General features: G+C 39.2%; 2 protein-coding genes and 1 long non-coding RNA gene across 5 annotated transcripts in view; 2 read left to right on the plus strand and 1 right to left on the minus strand.

The window, feature by feature from the left end:
• Positions 1-3,491: 3,491 nt before the first annotated feature.
• LOC123969400 lies at positions 3,492-11,868 on the minus strand. Its single transcript, XR_006824724.1, has 3 exons — positions 11,783-11,868; positions 7,732-8,065; positions 3,492-3,521 (listed from the first exon to the last, which is right to left on the minus strand). It is a non-coding gene; the product is annotated as an uncharacterized LOC123969400 (long non-coding RNA).
• On the plus strand, positions 4,886-9,349 carry LOC123969383 (nicotinate-nucleotide pyrophosphorylase [carboxylating]-like). 2 transcript variants are annotated; one of them, XM_046046739.1, is made up of 5 exons: positions 4,886-5,287; positions 5,421-5,674; positions 7,740-8,050; positions 8,498-8,629; positions 8,757-9,349. In XM_046046739.1, the coding sequence occupies exons 1-5, from the start codon at positions 5,280-5,282 to the stop codon at positions 8,964-8,966; spliced, it is 915 nt and encodes a 304-aa protein (XP_045902695.1). In that variant the 5' UTR covers positions 4,886-5,279; the 3' UTR covers positions 8,967-9,349. The 2 variants fall into 2 exon arrangements, with proteins under 2 accessions (XP_045902695.1, XP_045902694.1); XM_046046738.1 differs by having other exon boundaries at positions 4,886-5,674.
• zmp:0000001082 (integrin alpha-D) overlaps positions 10,752-24,570 on the plus strand; it is a 23,604-nt gene continuing 9,785 nt past the window's right edge. Inside the window, exons 1-14 of one of the 2 annotated variants that reach the window (XM_046046679.1) lie at positions 10,752-10,868; positions 14,866-14,983; positions 15,285-15,373; positions 15,547-15,623; positions 15,749-15,863; positions 15,974-16,104; positions 16,196-16,338; positions 16,514-16,664; positions 17,208-17,343; positions 17,450-17,523; positions 20,151-20,268; positions 23,374-23,516; positions 23,974-24,120; positions 24,228-24,425. In XM_046046679.1, the coding sequence (XP_045902635.1) occupies positions 10,811-10,868; positions 14,866-14,983; positions 15,285-15,373; positions 15,547-15,623; positions 15,749-15,863; positions 15,974-16,104; positions 16,196-16,338; positions 16,514-16,664; positions 17,208-17,343; positions 17,450-17,523; positions 20,151-20,268; positions 23,374-23,516; positions 23,974-24,120; positions 24,228-24,425 (1,698 nt within the window). In that variant the 5' untranslated portion in view covers positions 10,752-10,810. The remainder of the gene's footprint in view (positions 10,869-14,865; positions 14,984-15,284; positions 15,374-15,546; positions 15,624-15,748; positions 15,864-15,973; positions 16,105-16,195; positions 16,339-16,513; positions 16,665-17,207; positions 17,344-17,449; positions 17,524-20,150; positions 20,269-23,373; positions 23,517-23,973; positions 24,121-24,227; positions 24,426-24,570) is intronic. The other variant, XM_046046680.1, reaches the window with a different exon arrangement.

The following is a 24,570-nucleotide window of genomic DNA, read 5'->3' on the forward strand; positions in this document are numbered from 1 at the left end:
TGGACTTCACTGATCACATGGAAGACCTGGTTAGAGCTGGGACAAAATTTACTCCCCACACCTTCCCTCGCTCCACTCCCATTTTCTCTACCATAAACCCCCCTCAACGTCCACCTCCACCACAAGTCCTCCAGGTTTGACACATCTGTCAAAAGTAAGTCGCCCAACCCGTCCTCCCACTCCACAATGGCAAAAAAGCCCAGTAAGCTCTGTCTGATATGTGCTGGGTCCAGGCTACAAGGAAAATAGCACTCACGACTCTTCCCAGGACAAGCCGGGGCCCAGTGTGCTGGTAGTCTTCTCCATCCCTGTCTTGATAGGTAACAGAAAAAGCATGGTGAATGTGTTAAGAACTCAACATATCCTGCAAATTTAGTATTAATTCCTCGTCGAAAAAATGTAAACGCACCGTAGCGCCTTTCTAGTCTTTTTGACCACTCAAAGCGCTTTTACACTACATCTTCATTCACCAGTCACTGAGCCTAAGTGCTCAAATGGAAACTAACATACACACTCACTCATACCAGAACAGCCACCAGGGGCAATTCGGGGTTCAGTGTCTTGCCAAGGACACTTCTACCTACACCACACTAAAATTAGCTTTGTTAAACGTTAGGTCTTTGGCAGGAAAAACATTTTCAATCAATGACTTTATAATAACTCACAATCTTAATTTCATGTTTTTAACTTAAACTTGGTTGGACCAAGATAACAGTGCAGCTGTCCTTATCGAGTCTACCCCTCCCAACTTCAATTTCATGAGTGAAGCTAGAGTGCATAAGAGAGGAGGTGGAGTTGCCATTTTGTTTAATGACTCCCTCCAGTGCAAAAAGATGCCTTATGGGAATTTTGCTTCTTTTGAATATGTGGCTCTTCAGATGAATTCCTCTTCTCGAGCTATTTTTCTAAATATCTACAGGCCCCCTAAATACTGTGCAAACTTTTTTGATGACTTTGGGGAACTGCTGTCTATAATCTGTATTGACTTTGACTGTGTGGTTATTGTTGGTGATTTTAACATCCATGTTGAAAACCCCCAGGACATTGGGACTAAAGAACTGTGTTGTGTTCTTGATAATTATGGACTGACTCGACATGTGACGAGGCCCATGCACAATAAGGGGCACACTTTGGACTCCAAGGGTCTGGACATTTCCAAGGTTGTGGTGACTGATGTTGCTCTCTCTGATCATTCCTGTGTTATCTTTGAGAGTGCTATCTACGTGCACACAAATGTTAAAGCAGAGGTGATCACAAAACGGCATATCACTGAAAACACTAGTGAAAAGTTTATTGAGACTTTCTTCTCAACACCCGCCCTCTCACAGGTCTCAGTCAATGAGCTTGTAGATTCATTATGACATCTATAAAGAGAGACTTCGCATTTATAATTTAGAGCTGAGAAATGCAAGGCGGTCCTTCTTCTCTGACATCATCACCGAAAACACTAATAATGCACATGCCCTGTTTGCTGCTGTCGACAGGCTAACCAACCCTCCTGTGTCTGTAGCCTCTGAACTTCTATCTACCAGGGCCTGCAATGAATTTGCTTCCTTCTTCTACAGACAAAATTCAAACAATTAGACAAGCAATCAGTGCCTTCATGTCAGTAACAGGATATGTCTTGTCCCTGTGTCTACTTAAAAACAATTCAAATTGCATGAGATAATTTGATTCTATTAACCATAAAAACCTGGAGGACATAATACAAAATCTGAAATCCTCCTCATGCTCCAACAGGTTTTTTCAAAAATGTTTCTAAATGCATGGCCTCAGATCTACTACAAATTGTCAACATGTCTCTTCTCTCAGGTTCTTTCCCACAGGCCCTGAAAACTGGAGTCATTAAGCCACTCTTAAAAAAGAGCAATCTAGACAGTTCACTTATCAGCAATTATAGGCCCATATCAAATCTTCCACTTGTAAGTAAAATCATTGAAAAAGCTGTTTTTCAACAGCTTAGTGCTTTCTTGGCACAAAATAACACTTTTGATGTCTTACAGTCAGGTTTTCGACCACACCACAGCACTGAGACGGCTCTTGTTAAGGTCTTCAATGACATCCATTTAAACACTGACAGTGGCAGAATTTCAGTCTTAGTATTATTGGATCTCAGTGCTGCATTCGACACGGTCGACCACAACATATTACTAGACATACTTGAAAACTGGGTTGGACTTTCTGGCACAGTACTAAACTGGTTTGAATCCTACTTAAAGGACAGGGACTACTTTGTGTCTATAGGTAATCACACATCTGAGCTGACAAAAATGACATGTGGAGGCTCCATTCTGGGACCACTTTTGTTTAACATTTACATGCTTCCACTGGCTCAGATTATGAAAAACAACAAAATATGTTACCATAATTATGCAGATGACACACAGATTTACATAACCATTTCAACGATTGGATGTGCCAGAATTTTCTTCAATAAACAAGGATAAAATTGAAGTTATTGTTTTTGGAGCCAGGGAGGAACGATTGAAAGTCGGTGCTCGACTTCAATCTGTAATGTTTAGAACCACAAATCAAGCCAGAAATCTTGGTGTGGTCATGGACTCAGACCTTAATTTGAGGAGCCACATTAAGACAATTACAAAGTCAGCCTACTCTCACCTGAAGAATATATCAAGGATTAAAGGACTTTTGTCTCAGCAAGACCTGGAAAAGCTTATCCATGCATTTATCTTCAGTCGACTCGACTACTGTAACAGTGTCCTTACAGGGCTCCTAAGAAATCCATCAGACAGCTGCAGCTGATTCAGAACGCTGCTGCTCGAGTCCTCACTAAGACCAAAAAGGTGGATCACATCACTCCAGTTCTGAGGGCTTTACATTGGCTTCCTGTATGTCAAAGAACTGATTTCAAAATCCTGCTGTTAGTTTATAAAGCACTGAATGGTTTAGGACCAAAATACATTTCCGATCTTCTGCTTCGTTCTGAACCATCCAGACCTCTCAGGTCGTCTGGGATCAGGTCTGCTTTCTGTCCCCAGAGTCTGTTCAAGTTTATAAAGCACTGAATGGTTTAGGACCAAAATACATTTCCGATCTTCTGCTTCGTTCTGAACCATCCAGACCTCTCAGGTCGTCTGGGATCAGGTCTGCTTTCTGTCCCCAGAGTCTGTTCAAGTTTATAAAGCACTGAATGGTTTAGGACCAAAATACATTTCCGATCTTCTGCTTCGTTCTGAACCATCCAGACCTCTCAGGTCGTCTGGGATCAGGTCTGCTTTCTGTCCCCAGAGTCTGTTCAAGTTTATAAAGCACTGAATGGTTTAGGACCAAAATACATTTCCGATCTTCTGCTTCGTTCTGAACCATCCAGACCTCTCAGGTCGTCTGGGATCAGGTCTGCTTTCTGTCCCCAGAGTCTGTTCAAGTTTATAAAGCACTGAATGGTTTAGGACCAAAATACATTTCCGATCTTCTGCTTCGTTCTGAACCATCCAGACCTCTCAGGTCGTCTGGGATCAGGTCTGCTTTCAGTCTGGGATCAGGTCTGCTTTCAGTCAAAACTAAACAAGGAGAAAAAGCGTTCAGTTATTATGCTCCGTATATTTGGAACAAACTCCCAGATAACTGCAGGTCTGCTTAAACAGTCAGTTCTTTTAAATTAAGACTGAAGACTTTTCTTTTTACCATTGCTTTTAATTAAATATTTAAGATTTTTCTTTTTATTGATAACTTACACTGCACTGTAACTTTTACTGTCCTGTTTTCTTTTTCTTTGTTTTTAGCTTTTTATCATTGCTTTTTTCCATTTAACTCTTTTAACCCTGATTGTAACACTGTAACTTTTATTATTTTTATTATTTTATGTTTTATTGTTTTATGTTTATTTTATGCTTTTAAACTTTTTTATATTTCCCTGTTGCTTTCATATTTTATGTAAAGCACTTTGAATTACCTTCTTGTTAAAATGTGCTATACAAATAAACTTGCCTTGCCTTGCCTTGCCATGGACCTGAAATGCAACTGTTTTTTTGAGGATTTGAGAAAGAAAAGGTGGTTAGCAATAAAAGGACAGAAGATGGTAAATTGTTGGGGTTTGCACCAGTTTTCTGAAGTAAAGGAGTTATTACAGATGATTTTAGAAATGAACAATACCAGAGGTGAGAGTGAGGCATGTTAAGTGTTATCAGGAAGGATAGATAGGATAAGCAGGCTTTTACCAAGATGGTAGGAAGGTTATGTTTATGTTCCTCAGTTGCGCTGACTGAGGACCTCAAATTTACCTCACTTCATTTGTCCAAATATGCACTCTGGCCTGTGAATCTGCCTTTGTTAAAACAATTAATGTTAAAGGGATTTTTGGATTAGGGCTGTATGAGGTACCTATCCATAGTCAGTGTATTACCTGCAGTAGATGGCGCATCCCCAGTTTGGAGAAGAGGTGTGTTCAAAAATCCCAAACTATCCCTTTAAGCCTAGAGTACTAACTCTTTGGTAGCTTGTAAACATTCCAACAGGGACACGGGGTCAAATTCCACGTCACATTTTTCCTGTGGCTCTATAGTTTGTGTCCAACAGAAAAAGTAGGACAAGTAAGTAAACATTTCATTTGCTTTTATTTGTGCTTTTCTAATCTTCGTCTGACAGAATATACTGTAGGTGCAATTATTCCTTGTATACTAATTGTGAGCCTTATGAGCCCAGACATGGACACCCATTTGTTTTTTATGCAGGTTAGACTGAAGGAATGATCAAAGTGAAGCATATAGAGAAGATCTACAGTACAGATGGTTGACAGGTTAAAGGGAAATAAAACTAAATTAAGGTGTGGTGATGTACTTCTGTACTTATCATGTTTCTACTGGAGGAGTGGACATGATTCTTTCTAAAGGAATTTCCTCATTTGGTGTTTTAATGATGGTGGAGAGAGCTGCAGCCCCTTGATTCATATAATTTAATAACAAACCATTCAAGGAGCTCTTGCACCCTGTATGGGAATATGTGCATTCATTATGGTTTGTAATTTGTCAGTACACAAAAGAGGAACTCGTTGGATAAGGTGCTGAGAAACTGATCTGTTGAATGCAGTCTCTTTATATAGAACTTTCATTGTCTTTTGTCTCTTCTTGTTTTCTAAATCATCCTGGTGCTCTATAAAAAGTAACCCCTATGATGTTTTTGTAGCATCAACTCGGGCATGAAGTCTGTCACAGTGGAATATCTGCTTTGGTTTCCTCCATTGTCATTCTCTTCTGGAAACGGAGTGACAGGAACATTGCAAAACATCAAACTTTAAAAATTGTCATCTGCAGTACATACTCATGGCCCGGTATTTTCTAAATCACAATTATTGTCAGAAAATTAAGCACCTTGAAAGTTATTTAACTTTATTATTATTATATGCTTTCACTTCCTACTTTCATGGAACAAAAAATTAAGTTTCCCCTATTTCCACGTTTCAGAATGTCTCCACCCTCACACACAGTAGCACACTCAGTCCCACCTCATGCTCTGACTCGGCTAGCACGAGAGTGGCTGGCAGAGGACACATCAAACTTTGACCCAGCAGGAGTGTGTGTGGGGTCACAAGAGATCGAGGCAAGGTTGCTATGTAAAACACCACACAGTGTCCTGGCAGGGAGCCCATTCTTCACAGCAGTGTTCACTGAGGTCGGCTGTACCGTGGATTGGATTTACCAGGAGGGTGCTGAGATCGGTAGGCACCATTCAGCACCAAGATCTTAGATCAGATACATTTATTAATCCCTAGAGCAGGGGTCGGCATATAAGTCTGGCATCGGACCAAATTTATTTCAAGCCGTTACATGGCGGGCCAGAAGGTAATGTGTGGAACTCCCATTAGGAGGGTTGTACGATAGATTCCAACTAACTGCAGATATTTTTTTCTCCCTTGTTAAACAAATAAGGACTATAAGGACACCTTTGCACATGCTCACAATAAAGCATGTGCTGCAGTGTGTGTTTGATCCGGATTAAAAAATCACATTTTTCAGAGGTGTGTCAAGCAAGTAAAATGTCTCATGCTTTTATTTTGGAGGCACAATTATTTAAGAGGAAGTGGTTATGTGACTAACTGTATCTGTCATGACTGAGATCTATTTCAACACCAGCCGCTACAAATTTATGTATTAATTATTTTTCTGCTATCAAAGCAATCTGGCCGCGGGCCAGATATTATTGCTGGCGGATCCTGTTCTGGCCCGTGGGCCGCCTATTGCCGACCACTGCCCTAGAGGGTAAAATAGTTAGTCACACATGCACAGTGACAAATAACAATACATAAAAAGGCAAAACATAAGCGAAGCACCTTAAAATGCAAATACAACATGTTTTCGCAGCTGTGGTCATTAAAGACCCTCTATATTTTTCTGTGGAGCATTTTGGCATTTTGCAACTGGTCATTCAGCACTTTTTAAACAACATCAACACCTTCCAACTCAAGTATGGCATGAATGCTCCTTTGCTGCTGTCTTGACTATGAAGCAGCTGGGAGGGACAATTGAGTGAGATTAAACTTTTCCTTGTGTGGGAGAAGAGAGGGGAGGTAGGGAGGGGTATCTAAATAAATAAATAAAATGAAATCTAGAAGTTTGGACCTATTTGTATCCGTTTGTTCCCTCATCAACTTTACACAGTCAGGTGAACCCAGGATGTTCGGTTACAATATCGTCACTCTGTTCTGTGAAAAACTGAGACTAAAATATACAAAAACAACTTTCTCCCCTTCATTCCACTACTCCCACGCATACAAGCTGGACACCCTGCACTGTTCTCCCTTTTCCCCAGCCACATTCCCACAGACAAACCTGAGAATATGACTCTACTGAGTGCACTCTTCTAGTTTTAATGTCTCTTGTGAGTCTCCCAACTTAATAAAAGTGCAAAGCAAGCTGGAGTGCTGTACTGTAATTCTGTGATGCCATTACTGCAGCATTAAACAAAGCACTAGCCATTCAAAAAAAGCAGCTAGCCTGGCTCTGTCCAACGGTAAAACATTCACCTACCAGCAGTTTGAAAGCTCACTGATTAACATGTTAAACCATATTTGCTTAAATTGTGCAAAAACTCAAGCATAAAAATTAAGTTGTAGTTTTATGGATGTTATGTGCCAAACTATTTCCTGACACTGTGCTTGACCAAGAAATAGTTAAATTAAGAAGTTAAGAATACATTTAAAAATGATTTGCTTGTTTTCCAAACGTGTGCCTCTTCTTTAGGTGTGTGCCCCAAAAGGTCATCTAAACTCCAAGCAATTGTAGAGCTGTTGCTGCTAAAATTAAACATTTTCATAAGTCAAAAAACATAATGCGTACAGAGCTACCGGGTATATCCAAATGTCTATAGATGGCATGTAACATGTAAAGCAATGCATCATTAATATTGACTATATTTCTATTACCAAACTGAAATGGGCTGACCTGCATATCAAAGGGCTTCAACATAATAATAACAATATAATACATTCTCAAAACATTTCGTAACATGTGATGCCAGGGCTGTAATGAAATACTATGTTCTTAGCTTTACAATGGCCCCTATTCTACCACAAACACCACAGAGCAATACAGATGTCCTGGCTAGTCATAAGACCTGATTTGAAATTACTATTGCTATTATTTTTTTAAGTAAACGAGAAGAAAAATGTGGAAAACATCAACCATTTAATGTTGATTTTTCCTCTTTAAAATAAATTAGCTCTGAAAATTCTGCAAGGCTCCACTGGATGTCACTTCTTTAATGTTTTTATCTCACCTCCACAGGTCCAGATGCCATCACGCTGACTGCTGTTGTGAGAGGCCCAGCAAGGTGCCTCCTCCTGGGAGAAAGGCCAGCTCTAAACTGCCTGGCCCGGGCCTCAGGGATCGCCACTCGCTGTTCTCAGCTGCAGGCAATGGCAACGGTGGGAGGCTGGCATGGAGAAGTGGCTGGCACACGCAAGACCACCCCAGGCTTCCGTCTGGTGGAGAAGTACGCCATGTTGGTTGGCGGTGTGTCCATGCACAGACAGGACCTGAGTGGAATGGTGATGCTGAAGGACAACCATGTCTGGGCATCAGGAAGTATTACACAGGTGGGCAGCTGCATGCTGTGTTAAGTAAGTTAATCAGTGTTGGAGAGAAAATAAAAAAAAACACACACAAAACCATTATGATTTTAATTTTGAGTTTAAAAAGTTACAAAATCCCTAATCTAACAAAATTTCCTGGCAATCCATCCAGTAGTTTCACTAAAAGCCAAAAATGTCATCCAGATGTTGGTGCTAGAAGAAAAGTCAGGGGATCACTAAAGTCACAAGAATTCATCCTTTGGGGACCATGAATGTGTGCATCTAAATGACAATCCATCCAACTAACTGACCAAAAGATAGTCAGACACCTCTATCCCTAGAGCCGTGCCACTACAGTCAAGTTGCTCAAATTCAGATGTGGTTAAATATCATAATAATTTATTTAGAATCCCTAATAGGGAATGGTCTTGTTGAGGTTTTTTTCCAGTTTGTTCCCTGTTTGTTCTCTAGGCTGTGACAGCTGCCCGCTCAGTGTGTGGCTTCAGCAGTAAGATCGAGGTAGAGTGCCGTTCAGCAGAAGAGGGCAGAGAGGCAGCCAGAGGAGGAGCAGACATTGTCATGCTGGACAACTTTCAACCTCAGGTAAATAATATTAAAAGAGCAAAAGCCCAGGTCATTTTTCATTTTTATTACCTGATGTCCACTCACTCTTCCCCTTAAGATCTACATGAAATAATAAACCTTCCTCCACCATGTCTCTCACCTATAGGAGCTCCATGTTGCAGCTCGTGCACTAAAGGAGGAGTTCCCAGCTCTCCTGATAGAAGCCAGTGGAGGAGTGACTCTAGCGAACTTGTCTATGTATTTCTCCCCACATGTGGACATCATTTCCCTGGGCTGCATAACACAGGGCTGCCCAGTTGTGGACTTTTCTCTCAAGGTTCAAAAGCCTGTTGCTCACTCAGTCCTCCAAGATTGACGGCCACCACAAACAGAATGTACAGACAGTCCCACGTCGACTGAAGGAGAAAATGTTGTGAATGAGATTGTGTTCTGATGAATAGAGGATACTTTCTTAGTGTGTTCATTAATTTCCCGTAACTGTTATTGCAGTGGTCAACTCTTGAGAAATACTTCACATCCTCTTCGCTCTCCGTCATTAGTCATTTGATGAGGCTCAAAAGAGAATAGAAACTACACTGTACTTTCTTTTGTGCTGGGGCCATGTAGGCCAAATGGCAATTTCATGTTTTTCTTGAAAAACAAAATAGAGAAACAGCAATTAGAGGAACAGCAGTCATGTGTTGAAATCAACAGAAATTCACTGACATACAGAATAAAAAGAATATTAAGCTAATATTATAGGTTGGCAGGTAAACTATATGTGGTCATATGTAGAGGGGGCACTTCATCCATTTGAGTGCAGTGGAAACGGCACTGACATATCATCTTCAAAGTTGATTTAGCCAATGTGTTAGCAACAAAACACACCTATTTACACATCCAGCGGACACAGAGAAACATTCATTTATTTGGAGTTGTGTTTCTGGCCATCTGAAGTCCAATATTTCCTTTCCTTTTTAGTCTGTTTTTAGTTTACACCAACTCCATAACAAAATATCTGGCTCTGTAATAGTTAAATGCTCCATTACACTCACTGGCCACTTTATTAGGCACCCATGTACAATCTATAATCCAGCACAACAGTCCTGCCATAAAAACTACCCTACAAAGCTTATAATTTTTAGATGTATTAATTCAGTTGTATGTTCATTAGTGAGGTCAGACTTAGGGTCAGAGTTGGAGTGCTGGAGTTGGGTTTTTACTTGAGTGTACTGGACTGCATTATACTGAGAGGTTTTTCAAATATATTGTCCACTCAAGAGGGCAAAATACTAGAAACACCTCTCAATAGTAAACATATGATCATCCTGTGAAAAAAGATGGTTTGTTACATATGTAAAGTTCAAATTAGCTCCACCTTGACAACATTTAAAATGCTGCTAAGTAATCATATTCCAGTAATGAATGGGGCAGTTCGGTGTAATGAGTATGTTTACTTTATTTACATTTCACTGCTAATACTAATGTACTTTTATTCAAGTAAAAATCTGAATGCAGAAGTTTTACTGGTAATGTATTGGGCGGCTGTGGTTCAGGAGGTAGAGTGGGTTGGCCGTTAATTGGAAGGTCGGCGGTTAAGTCCCCGGCTTCCCCTGGTTGCACATTTACATATTTGAACTTATGACTTCCTTCTGACAGTGAGTGTAATTACACAACACTGTAGACATGCTCCTTTACACTGAGTTTCTCTATGGTTGCTCCCCCTTCAGCTCTGGTAATCCAACCACTGCTGGTTTGCATAAAACACATCACTACCAGTTCACTACGTCAATCAAAGAAAACAGCTAACAAATATGAGGGAAAACTTCCCAGGGAATTGAATTGTGCCTTCAGTTAGCTGGAATCTGCATTAAATCGTTGTTCAGCATAATTTCCTTTTGATGACTCAGACAACCACAGAAATGTGTCGAGAGCAGGGTGGGGCTGTCTTCTATCAATAACCACCACTATCTTTATTCTCCGGTTCCTTTTTCCTTCAATAAAACGCCCCAAAAATCTTTAATTGTAATCTGGAGGGTTTAGGATTTACCAAAGAAAAAGGGAAGCCTGGTGGGCTAGAAACATTTTGCTGAGAGCATGGCTGTGTGAACAGAAGTGTCACAACCACCTGTTACGGAAACGCCCTCAAGCACACAGGAAGCATTGCGCAGACACATGTCTAAAGAAACAACAGCAGCACTGTTAGCCTAGAGAAGAGTGATGTGGAAGATGCAGGGGCCGCGTAGCATCTTCCTGCTCGCCTTCACGGTGGCTGTTGGTAAGATCTAAAATCTTTAAAAAAGTTATTTATCGGCAACAGGAAAGATAGGAGTGCTTTATGTGTGTTGGGAACGACATGGTGATTTTGGGACTCAAACCCTTGAGACATGTATTGCAAAGTAAAGTAAACTATATCATGTGTTTTTTTCCACTTGTTAACTAACTATTAATGTTAACTATTTTACAAATGTTATCAGATTAAATTTTCATGTAAAGAAACTGTGCTGGGTGTAAAAGTTTAGGAAATCAATCACAGTTAGACCACAAACAATTAGAATAATTCATGCAAGTTTGCAGCTTCATGTTAAGACTTTACCAGTTTTCAAAGAAACTACTATTTACAGAAGAAATTGTGCCAATAGGAGTTGAAAGGTCTGTGGATTGTCCAGGGTAACCAGGACATTGTTTTTGAAGAAACAAATTGCTTTTGAGTTTTTCAAATGTGTTCTTTTTATTCCTGTACTGGAGTGGGATAGTGATTAAGGTGAACAGACTTTATGTCGCCAAAAATATACAGTGGCCGGGAGAGTTGAACACACGGCAACTTTTTCCTACATTAAGAAATGGCTGTTGGCTGTTAAATTACCATATAAAGTAGCCTATTTACACATTCAGCAGACACAGCAACATTAGCATTCATCTCTAGCTGTCTTTTTGGTCTCCACCCGAGGTATGGGCAAAGATACATCAAAATGTATTTTAAAATAATAATATCAAATACCCAAAATTCTACTCTTTTTTTGTATTTCAAAAGTATTAAAAATACTTTTCCAAGGTGCCACGAGAACACTTCTACTGACCTATTTGATCTCTCCCTGACTTGACTGAGCAACAGCTTTTTTTTCTGCCTAACGAGTCATATCTGATCAAACCAGCGAGGGCCACAATGTTACACCAGTGCCACTCCCTTACCTCTTCTCTTCTTTGTCTGCTTTTCTCTCACTCATGTCGCTCCTCAGAGGTGACTGTCTCTCCGTGCTCCTATCTCTGACTCCAATGTCGTTCTGTCAAACAAAAGAGGGAGAAGGATTTGGAGTCGTGCATTTTAGTGCCCACACAGTATGCACAATAGCAGACTTATTTGGGAACAAACAGTTCCCATTTCACACTTTGACTTGACGAGAAGTTGTGAGCTACAACAAACCTGCTGTCTAATGGTGTTGCAATAACACATATGTGCATTTAACAAGTCACAACATCTCTTGGCATTATAAGTAATGTTGTATAACAACTCTGAAACGCTTTTTAGTCCCTGAGCACAAACGATGGAAGCTTCATTGAGACTGTAGTAGTAAGCTAACCTTAAGCGTTAAATTTGAGGGCTGCTGCTTGGGTCAGATAATTTGCTGACCTTCTTCTTTTGGTCTGGATCCATTTTCTGTTCTGATCTCAACAAGTCTATGCTGAGTAGGCACCAATCAGAGGCAGCGTTTTTACGATGTCATGTAGACTTCTCAGAAAGTATTTGACAGTATTTTTAACTACTATAATGATTGAACTACAAAATACAAAACACTACGATATTTTGATAGAGAAAATAAAGTCATTTTCATCAGCCCTGTCAAATACAATTTTAAAAAATTCTATTTTGTAGCTGAAATATGTAGTTTAAATACATGCATCTTAATACAGCACATCCATATCTCCACCAACCTCTTGAGGAAAATATCTGTCTCTTTAGCTGCTTGCTCCACTATGTTCATCAGCCAGTCACTGACTTCATGTGTCCATTGGTCACATACACATCACATACAAAACCACAAATGCAGAAAACAGAAGAAAACACAGAATCATGAAAAATCAGACACAACAATTGAAGTTTCCCCCAGAGACTTCTGTTTTGTTGTTACTCAGTTGTTTTTCTTTTGCTTCTTTATTTGCAATACATTTTATGATGTGTGTGTGTGTGTGTGTGTGTGTGTGTGTGTTGTCAAAGTAGTAAATGTGTTTTTCAGTTTGCTTGAGTTGTATTTATTTGCAGATTTTTTTGTGAATACATTTGTATTGTCAAAGTCTATTTGGTTTGCTTACCTTTTTTAAAGAACTTTATGTACTTGCTTATTTGATACTTGATATTTAAATTCACGTGTTGGCCAGTCCGCGTACCCCACCTTCTTTTAGGCCTTTGGTTACACACAATGCAATTAAGCACTTGAATGTTGAGGATAGCACATGGGGTTTGGAAGTCAGGGAGAAAGCTTTGATTAGAAATTAGTTCTTTTCAGATTTTTCTGCTGTGATCTTACAGTAAAGGGGCACTACCATGACAAACTGACACATCCTCATACTTAAATGACAAAATAGGTTGATGTCAATTGACCCAAAACAACAATGTCCATTGGAAAGATCAGCAACATACAGTATATGCCCATTCGACAAAATGACATGTATGAGCGTTGGCAAGTACCAGTCCAACGTCAGGCATACCGGACCTTAAAGGTTCAGTGAGTAATAATTCTGGTAGTGCAGACGCTCATCACTACATTAAATGTGTCCATAAAGAGAAGAAGAGGAAAAATAAAATAAAAATAATAATAATAGTCTCTGAGTAGTCATCTGGTTTATTAGAAGTTTTAGGGGTGTGGTGGCGCATAGATAAGATGCTTGCCTTTGGTGTGAGACATCCACCATTGTGTCCCTGAGCAAGACACTTAACCCATCGTTGCTCCTGAGGCGTGTGACCTCTGACATGTATAGCAATTGTAAGTCGCTTTGGATAAAAGCGTCAGCTAAATGAGTAAATGCAGAAGTAAGAAGAGAAGTGACAGGTGTTGTTTAGCACAAGAGCCGACAGCCTGTGGATCTTTATATCATGAAGCCACATGGAGTCAGGACAGATACAGCTGATGGCAAAAAATCATGGACATAATTAATTTCATGTAGTGACTCTCTTTAAATATTGCACCGTTTTACCACAAGCTGAAATTATGGCACTCAATACTACTTTGGTTTACTATACTTTCGTATTTAAAAAAACAAAAAACAAAAAACATTTTAGTAAGATTTTTAGATTGCTTATCTAATTAATTAAGCAAAGTAAGAGGAGCCTCGATCCTCACCCGAAAATGCATTTGTAAACTTCATGTATTATGTGGTTTATAAAAGGACTGTGGCGCAGAAACAGTGAGGCTTACATTTCCTGTTATCTGTCAGTGGTGATACTTGATGCACTAGGTGTGATAGTTTTTGAGATGTTCTTCATTTACTTTGGTACGTTAATCTAACTGAGCCAACCTTCCCGAGATGTAACAAAAAGTATGATTACAGTACAGTAAATTTATTACACAAATTCAGTATGAGACATTATGTAACATTTCTTGATGTGGCTGATGTTTAATGAACAAGTAACAATAATATTCACAATAACATGTGGTTTGACTGAATAATCAATTAAATATAATTTGTTAACATATCAATGTAAAGAAACCGGATTTCTTGACTGGCAACTCTCTGCTATCTCATAGATGACATGTCCTGTCTCAGGTACCGTAGCTATACTACTCACCTGGATAGGTAAGGGGGTGCAAAAAATAAATACACAGAGACTGTAACTGTGTGTAAATCATGATCATTTAAATTATCGCCTACATAGATATTTTATTAATTTCATCAGTGCGATGCCTCTCAAATCTTTCTACGGACCAAACAGGACAGGATTGGGACTCGGGACAACTCATATTCTGGGAAAGTTACAAATTCTGGGGCTTCTGGTCACCCTAGTCTGTCATTAGTATGACATGTAGTTCTTGCAGCTCCATGAAAAAAAACCTAAAGTTAAGGGATAAACATAAATATGCACAAAATCTCAACATAAACATGAAGTTGGACAAACATGAAGTGTTGAACAAACATTTGCCAAAGACTTTGGTATCCATTTAGATACTACCCTTTTCTTTTTTTTAACTGTATTTATAATTAATTGTATTGTTAAATATGAAAAGTGGTTTGTGCAGACCTAAACAAGTTCTGATGATTTTTTTTTCCACAAATTACAGCCATCCCTGTCTCTTTGGCTTTCAACATCGATATAACAAATCCTGAAGTCTATAATGGTTCGCAAAAAGATTTCTTTGGCTACAAAGTGCTCCAATTCATGTCTGGCACAGACAAAGGGTAAGTTTGCATTTCTGAACATGGAGGTTAAATTGCTCAAATTTCCATTAGCCGAGCATGGTTTCCTTTTCTGTTTAGCAGTGTAGATGGAAGATAATTCTGGTTTATGTCATCAAGAGCTCCTGTGAACATTTTGTTGATATTGCATCCTGTGACTAATCTTGCAGTGGCATCACAAAGATATCACTCAAACTCTGCTTACAACTGCGGGAGTTTTCTGTGTTACTCATGCCAGCCAGGCCACTGTAATGTTTAAGATTACTATTATTGTGGTTGTTGTATTATTGTTGCTCATCCACAGGCTTCTGGTCACGGCACCATTATGGCAAAATGGATCTGGGGGAATAATCAAACCTCACCAAAACACCTCACAGTGGTTCAAACCTCAAGGTATGTAATTGTGATTTTTGAAGTCAATATTACACAATGAACCACACCAGTAGAAAATGATAAGTTCCACTTCGAACAATTCACAAATATGAATTATAAAAGGGAAAAGGTTCATAATGTATCTGAAAAGCATTGTGTATTTTTAAAATACTAATCCGGTGTTACTGTTGCAGTAGATTCTCTCGAAGACGCATCGATCAAACACCTTGGTTTGTCGATAGCTGTAGACGCCACACACTCCCAATTCACTGTAAGAAAATCACAAAATTAAATACATTACATAATTCACCGTTTATGTGACATTTCTTCATGTTCTGAGCAAAACTATTTAATATGATGAATCAAATGTCTTACTGCTCTTCTATTCTGGTCTAGGTCTGCAGCCCAAGTGTGGTCCATGAATGTTATGAGAACTCCTATCTGAACAGCGTGTGTTACAACATCACACAAGATCTTCAGCAAACCTCCTATTTCAGACCTGCTTTCCAAGGTAAAAGACATTTAGACAGTATAAACATCTCCCGCTGTTATAAAAAAATTATTCTCAATGTTTTGTCCTGACTAAATATTCTGTACACATTTTAACTCTATTTTTTGCAGAATGCACAAAAAAGACAGTGGATCTTGTCTTTCTATTTGATGGATCAGGAAGTATGACAGAAACAGAGTTCAACAAAAATAAAGATTTCATAGTGGATATAATGGACAGCCTTACAAGCACATCAGTCAAGGTCACTGCACTACTGCAACATTAAAACATTCATAGGTCTTAAATCATGCACACAATATTATATGAAAACTTATGTGTCTGCTTTTTTTCAGTTTGCAGCAGTTCAGTTCTCGTTTGATTACAGGATGGTTTTTAACTTCAATGACTTTAATGAAGGCAGAGCTCTCAGTAAACTTATGAAAGAACCCCATATGAAAAGTCTCACCAACACACACAAAGCTCTCAAATTTGTGTTGTAAGTTACAAACAGTTCTCAAACTCTTGAACTATTGAATTACATTAAAATATCAGCTGTTATTGACAAGAAGTGGCACAGTCCAACTGTATGATTATGACCATATTATTTGTAGATAGGTTTAGTTTTTTTTTAATATTCTGAGCATTAAAAATGTTTACATTTGTTGTTTCAGGGAGGAAATCTTTGACAACCCAGATGCAGGTGCTTCTCCTGACGCAACTAAAGTTCTGGTACTAATCACAGATGGAGATCCCAGTGATACAGACAATTATGGGATTATTAAAAGATATAATGAAAAACATGTCATTCGCTTTGTCATTGGGGTAAGCTGTCATGTGATATAACCTGTCACAGTATTTTGTTTTATTTGTCCTGTAGATAAATCTTTGTTGAATCATGTGTTTATTCAGCTAAAACAATCAGGGACCTCAGGGATCAATCCTTGGAACTGATCTGTTCACTGCTATGCAGATGATTCAGTCAGTTTATAAGTTTTTACACTGTGATAGTTATTTATTTATTTATATATATACTCATTTATATATTGATAGCACTGACAGCCTGGTTTTGTATGCAAAAGTGTTTTTGTTTTTATGTACCCACATAAAATTGAAAGATTTCTTCATTCTGCATTTAGTTGTACTTCTCAGAAGAAAACAGACCTGTTCAGACGTGTACATTTACCAACATGGGAACATTGCAAATACTATGTCTTTAATTAATACTGTAACAATCGTGGCTGATCTCAGCCTTAAACAGAGCAACTTGCTCTGAGTCCAGTTTTGAGTGTCTTACTGTGAACATGGTGTCTTGCTGACATCCGACTTGGAGGGACTTCATAATTTCAAGCAGCATTCTGGTTTCAGGTCAAAGCTGCTAAGCTGGATAAATTTACAAACATTGCTTCAGATCCAACCGACAAATATGCTTTTCAAATTGAGAACTACGACGGACTCACAGGAATACTAGAAAACTTTCAGAAAAAGATCTTCACAATGGAAGGTGATGTTCAAGTGCAATAATGTTACAAAAATACACTTCATCTTCCTGGTGTGTCCCTGCAATAGTAACATAAAATGCTTATTTATTATATATATTTTATATTTAGGCACCAAAGTGGCTCGGGCGGGAGAACTGACAAATGAAATGTCTCAGAGTGGATTCAGTGCTGTCTTCTACAAGGTGAGTAAAGTCAAAAAGACATAATTCACCTGCAATGTCCTGCTATGCTGCCGTCTTTTTATATTGTAGTGTAGGTTTACCCCAAATATCCAAATTAACAGTTTGGGGCCTGACGGGAGAATAATCACACCCTAACCTGTCACTAGATTAGCTGGATAGATAACCCGGATAGGTTGATACCCTCACTACCAAAGATCCAAGAAAGCACAAAGCTTCAAATCAGTTTCACCAATTACATCTTGTTGTATTTAAACCAAATAATGAAGAACAGAAGTTTCTCAGTCACAGAGTGTCATTAAATCAACAGAAACCAAATTCATACTCTCCTGATGCGAAATTTAAATGTCCCTTAATTAATTCCATTAAATAATGACTTCAGATAATCCTCAACCTTTCAGTGAAGCTAAGGTGTGAGTTTTTTGTGTATATGTGCAACATTTTATATGCCCTTTCAACTCAGAATGAAAGTAGTTCAATTCCTTTTAGATCATTGTAGTTGAGATCAAGTGTGCGTATGTTTGTTTGGGGGAACTGAACCAGATTCATCCAAACCCGCTCAGTACATTTTTAGCAGTGCGCTGTTGTCCAGGAAAATTCAGGAAATCCAGCTGGTAACTGCCAAGCAATTTACTTATATTTTACTTATCTGTTTTTCTTTTTAGAGCAAAGCTATCCATTACTGGATTAAACTTCTAGCTATCTTTTAGCCACTCTCACCCCTCTTTCTGTTCTCCTCCATGCTGCCCCAGCTCACAGGTGTGTCTCATTTATGTGCTCACCTTCTCACCTTTCTGCTACAATATGCAGAATGTGTGACATCATACCAATGCTAATGTCGCATTTGAAACTTCTGACTTCCGTCCTCAAAGTGTTCCAGGTGCATAGTGGTGCATGATGCCGAAAGTGAACGAAAACCATGGCTGACCGTGACAGAGTGGACACACAGTTGCACCCTCAGCAGTGTTTTAGGTGTTACTTCAAAGGATGGAAGTTTAACTGACATAAATAGCCTATACGTTACTAGTTCTGCGTACCCCTCTAGCTACATCAGTTGGTAACCCTCAAGTCAGTCAATGTTGTAGTTAAACCTCCTAATGTTTTGGCATTTTTAACAATAGCTTTTATGCAGAGAAGATGATTTTTATGAGAGTCTTTACCAGCTACATAATAGGCCTAACATATTTCTACATCAATGTACATGCAGAACAGGTTTTACTATTACCTGACCTTTTAGTACCATACGCACCAGCACGTACCTTGAGATCCTCGGGCAGAGGTCTGCTGTCTGTTCCAGAGTCTCGACTGAAAACTAAAGGGGACAGAGCGTTTGCTGTCAGGGCCCCGAGGCTCTGGAACAGCCTGCCCGAGGAAATCAGGTCGGCTGAGTCAGTGAACTCTTTTAAGTCCCTTCTTAAAACATACTTTTATAGGAGAGCCTTTCCCGATCTTATTTGACTTTATTTTATCCCTTTTATTTTATTGTATTTTACTAATTTTATTTATCTGTATTTTAGTCTTTTCAATGTTTTTGTATTGTGTTTTGTATTATTGTCTTTTTGGTATTATTGTCTTTACACTTGTTAAAGCACTTTGTAACTTGTTTTTGAAAAGTGCTCTACAAATAAGGATTATTATTATTATTATCGTATATGTGTTTTTTAAATTTAAATATATGCAAATATACTTTTTGTTGCCTTTTAGTTTATGGTTCACCATTTACAGTGTGTGCTTCCATGGGACCTGCCATTGTTTTGTTACATAATTCAGCTGCTACTCGTGAAGTCGTGTACATATTTTTTTTCCGAGTTCAAGTCGGAATTAATCAAGTGAAGTAAAAAATAGCTCATTTAAAATTTACTCAGAGTAAATGTTACTTAGTTCCTCCTAAAATAACTTCTTTATACTTATCACAATACTTTAATTTAATCGCTGTCTTTTGTGATTTGATAAGGGCACAAAGCCATATTGCGCTTTCAATTTTAGTTTGTTTGACAGATACTAGCCAAGAGTATCTGTCAAGCAAAACAGTTTTGATAATGTTTTCGCTTCATTAAGAAACTGTGGCGGAACAGATTAGACCATGGCGGTCGCACTGGAGTGGAAAAATGGGAAACACAGGACTGTATATGGTCATGTCTCTATTTACACTCAAACAGGTGGTGATTTTAATGGGACATTTAATGGGACATCATAGGTGTTAGCATAATTAATTTATAATTAACATAAGCATAATTAACTAGTTACCAGGAGGTTGCTTGTGCCAGCCAACATTAGCAATGTCATGCACCGATGCCATTTGGCTAATTTGAGCAAAGCCTCTTACCAAACTTTGAAAACTTCTTTTCAACAACTTGTGGTACAAGCAGGGTGTGAACTACAGGGGAGCTTGATCTCCTTGATTTTTGGATGTACAATGAGTTCCTCTCTGCTGCCTCACTACTACTACTCAGTTGATTTGTTGACCTCCCAAAATAACTAGTGTTGGTACCACCGGCGCTCCTTTCTATAGAGATTATTACATATTAATATGGAAAATATTTTTGATGTTGTTAATTTTCATTCTGGGCTACAGTCAAAACATTCGGGGCTAAAGGTCTCTAACCAGACCTGCGTATTTCTGTCAACAGGACACCTTGATCCTGGGTTCAGTTGGAACAAAAACCTGGCGTGGTTCTCTCGAAGAGGTTCAAGGACAAAAACAAACACAAATTGACGATCCACACATGCAGATGGACTCCTACATGGGTATTTACATACAAGTTATTTCTTTCTTATTATCTGCTTCTTTATTTTAATGTCTTTGTATTTGGCATGAGATGTTGATATTTTGAGCTTGTGAAATGATGTTCACAATTAATTTCACAGCCTGCAGTTAGTGTTGAGGTTACTTTATAGTGTATCACCTTTCAGTGCACGTGAAAAGAAATTGTATGGACATAAAAAGTCTTTGTAGCTGTAGAAATAATTTGCATGTGTAAAAGTTTTACCCATCCACGCTACTCCGTTTTTGTTTACGGAATTTTAAAACGAATACGATCTCCGTCCACACCAGCGTTTTAGCTGTGTATCAGAGTTGATCTCCATCTATACTAAAACGACTGAAAACGCACATCTAGTGGCCGTTCACGTACAATGGGCATGCGCGTGCCGGTGTAAACATGAAGCAGATGGTCTATTCCGTAGTTACAGAAGATCTGGCGAAAGAATGAAGAACCACACCAGATTTTTTTTTTGCATGGACCAATAATGAGCTGGGACTGTTACTGAACAAACTTCGCCGTTTTAGTCTGGATATTAACCCAGTGCTAAGGGTTAAATATACTAGGGGGCAAGTTCATTACACATAAGCATTAAACAAGAACATAAGAACAGAACAAAACAAGGAAAAGAAAACCACCAAGGCAGTGACTCACTACCTGCAACCCGAACAAAACACAACTCTATACAGGTGTCGGATATATATTCTTATGTACAATTATAGAAAATAGATAACATAATAGATAACATGTTCAAACCCCACCAGCTATGCAGCTGATCCCTACCTGGGTCTCCCCGACTAAGTTACCCCTAATGGATGGGCTCTCCTGGTAACAGTGGTCCACCACCTGCTACCAGCGTAGCAGTCCACTGGTCCGGGCTCTCTTGACGAATAAAGCAAGGCACAAATTCCGATTAAAATCTGATTCATAACATTGTGGTAGGACAGCCAGCTCTTCATGCGGAGGACAAAAGCATAAAACACCTGCGGCTCACCAACAAGTGCCTCTCAGCTAATCAGACGCAACTTCCCCCGAAATATAGGCTAAGTCTAGGTCCTATAAAATATATTGACAAAGACGAAAACTAAGGACATTTAATCTTTCATTTTAGTTTATTTTAGTTAGTTTTGCAAACCTACTATACAGTTTTAGTTAGTTTTTTGTAAAGCCTTGTTTTTATTTTTCTTTCATTTAACAACAGTTTTTTTTTCACATCTAGTTTTTGTTGTTTTGTTCATCTTCATTAACAATAATAACCTTGGTTGATCTTAGTTTTAAGTTGAATATCCAACTATATCCCGATATAGGTAATTTCATATCCCAACAATGATACATATCTGCATTTGAAACTAGGCAGAAGAGCGATGGGAGTAGCCAAGAAGTCCAGGGTGAAGCAGTCCATCCAACAGCACCTGCTGAGGTGGGTTAGCTCATAGCACCGACAGTTAGTTCAAAGCTAACTTGCCACTCCCTCAGGGCCTACCCGTGGCATAGTCAACATAGGCGGTTGCCTAGGGCACAGAATGTCATCAGCGCTGCAAGAGAAAGTTTTTGACTTGGCGAGAATCAAGTCAGCCCAGCTGATGCAACACCGGCGTAAGCCGTGATCAAGTGCAACTCGTGCTGTGATTCCAGACAGTTGTGACGAGTGGTGCTGCCTGATCACAAGTGTTTCACTTAGTTTCGGTTTCACGTGCAGCATGCAGTCCCAAACTGTGTCGGTCAAACGGTCTACAGGGGGATAGCCTACTAGCAACAGAGCAATTACGTAATGCAAAGCAGAGTATTGGGTAGGTAGAATTAAATATATTATGAATTATCATTAAATGAGGACATAAGTCTTTAAAGATATTTAAAGACTTACGTATTTAAGACTTTACGTATTTAAAGAAGTTATTTCCCCAAACAGAGACTCAAAATGGGGAAGTCTAAGCATGTGTACTGACTCGACTACTGACAATTTCAAATCTGACCTAGGGCTCCAGCACTGTCAGGGCCTAATCTGACCTAGGGCTCCAGCACTGTCAGGGCCTAACCTGACCTAGGGCTCCAGCACTGTCAGGGCCTAACCTGACCTAGGGCTCCAGCACTGTCAGGGCCTAACCTGACCTAGGGCTCCAGCACTGTCAGGGCCTAACCTGACCTAGGGCTCCTGCACTGTCAGGGCCTAACCTGACCTAGGGCTCCTGCACTGTCAGGGCCTAACCTGACCTAGGGCTCCAGCACTGTCAGGGCCTAATCTGACCTAGGGCTCCTGCACTGTCAGGGCCTAACCTGACCTAGGGCTCCTGCACTCACTTGCTTAATGAGTGGCACTCTTTTCAATACAGCAGACCTCGGTCAGTTACTCACAAAATACGTCTGCTTGGAGATTATCTAGCCAATAAATCTAAGGAAACAACTATCTTGGAAAACTTACACACCAAAATACCTGCTCCAGTCTCTCTCGCTCGCTCTCTCTCTCTCTCTCTCTCTCGTTTCTCTTCCTGGTCAGCTCTGACCCCTTTTCTGCATGTACACACATCATCCAATCACAATCCAACACATTTGTGACCACATTTAAATACATTTCTCTTATAAATTAGGATTAGGATTTATGAAACAAAATAAAATAAAGCATATATATGGATTTGTAACATTTTAACCCTCTGAACATGAATTTGACATTAACCCTACCATGAAATTATTTATTTGTTTACCACACAAACTATTTATGCATATTTTAAGTGCGTTACATCCTTTGAGATGAGCAGTTGCCTCTGCCATCAGTGAATGAATGTGTGTGTGTAAGGTGAATTTAACATTAGTGTAAAACATTTGAGGGGTCGGACGACTAGAAAGGTGCTATAGTCCGTTTACCATTTACGCATTCAGATGCATTTGTTTCACATACAAACAGAAGGTGATATACAACTGAAATTATTTATGATCTTCATCTCACAAGCTCAAAACATTTTTTGCTCCCTTAGATGCTTGTCAAAAACATATGCCTCAATAAATTACTTCTCTCAGTTTCCAACCTGAGTGGTGGGTTTAAGGTAGCTCTGTGTTGTAAATGTAACACTTTCATCTGTGACTGACGCTTTTGCAGGATACTCTATTTCTGTTGGAGAGAAGAGTAACTCTCCTCTATATTTCACGGGTGCACCAAGATTTAACCACACGGGACAGGTCGTACTTTTCAGAAAAGAAAACAAGAACTGGATTGCAGCCCAAAGACTAAATGGAGACCAGGTTGGTAACTGTCTTGAGAAAGTTTTCTGCTTTATCATAGATACTCTAAACAGAAATAATTTCTTTATTTGGTTCAATTCTTAACATGTTTAAACCTCAATCTGCTATTGCTGGTTATTGAAAGCCTTTTTGTTATGACACCATTACAGCTAGTGTCAGTCATTTCTAGAACAGGGGACTATCCAGATAAGGTTGCTCAGTAAAACCTAGAATCCCCTCACATTTACATCTACTGCTGCATTCCATTTACTTTGAATTTATAGAAGCTCAATGCTGCATGTTGCACCTTTTATGAAATTGTGCAAAGGCATATTATTTCAGCGGTTGTAGAGAGGAAACCAGAGAACTTCCTTGCACTGGCACCTAGAGTTGTTTAAAGCAAAATAAACCTATCCTAACTTTACTCTACTTGTATAAACCATTTTTTAAAATTAATGATTTAAACTTCACTTTTCAGATTGGTTCCTACTTTGGTGCAGAGCTGTGCTCAGTAGATGTCAACTCAGATGGTAACACTGACTTCCTTCTGGTGGGAGCTCCCCTGTTTTACCAGCCTCAGGTGAAGAGAGAAGGCCAGATCTACGTCTATACACTGACTGATGAGGTGGGCTGTGATAAAGGTTCAGATTCAGTCTAACACTATTTTAGCTCTCGTGAGAGAAAATGTATGCATATATTTTCACAGTCATTTAACTTATGTTCTCGTTCCAGATGCAACTGAGAAGTGAACTGAATGTGACCGCACCTTCCATGGGGAGATTTGGCACCACCATATCCAGTCTTGCAGATCTGAACGGAGATGGACTCCGAGACGTCGCTGTTGGAGCCCCACTAGAGGATGATAACAGTGGGGCTGTTTACATCTACCTTGGCAACAGACACCGAGGGATACGCAGTCATTTCAGCCAGGTGAGACAGAGAAAACCTGACTCGCTCTCTCTCTCTCTCTCTCTCTCTCTCTCTATCTATATATATATATATATATATATAAACCTGACTCTCTCTCTCTCTCTCTATATATATATATATATATATATATATATATATATATATA

This window comes from Micropterus dolomieu, linkage group LG04, assembly GCF_021292245.1.
Source record: "Micropterus dolomieu isolate WLL.071019.BEF.003 ecotype Adirondacks linkage group LG04, ASM2129224v1, whole genome shotgun sequence".
Taxonomy (NCBI): Eukaryota; Metazoa; Chordata; class Actinopteri; order Centrarchiformes; family Centrarchidae; genus Micropterus; species Micropterus dolomieu.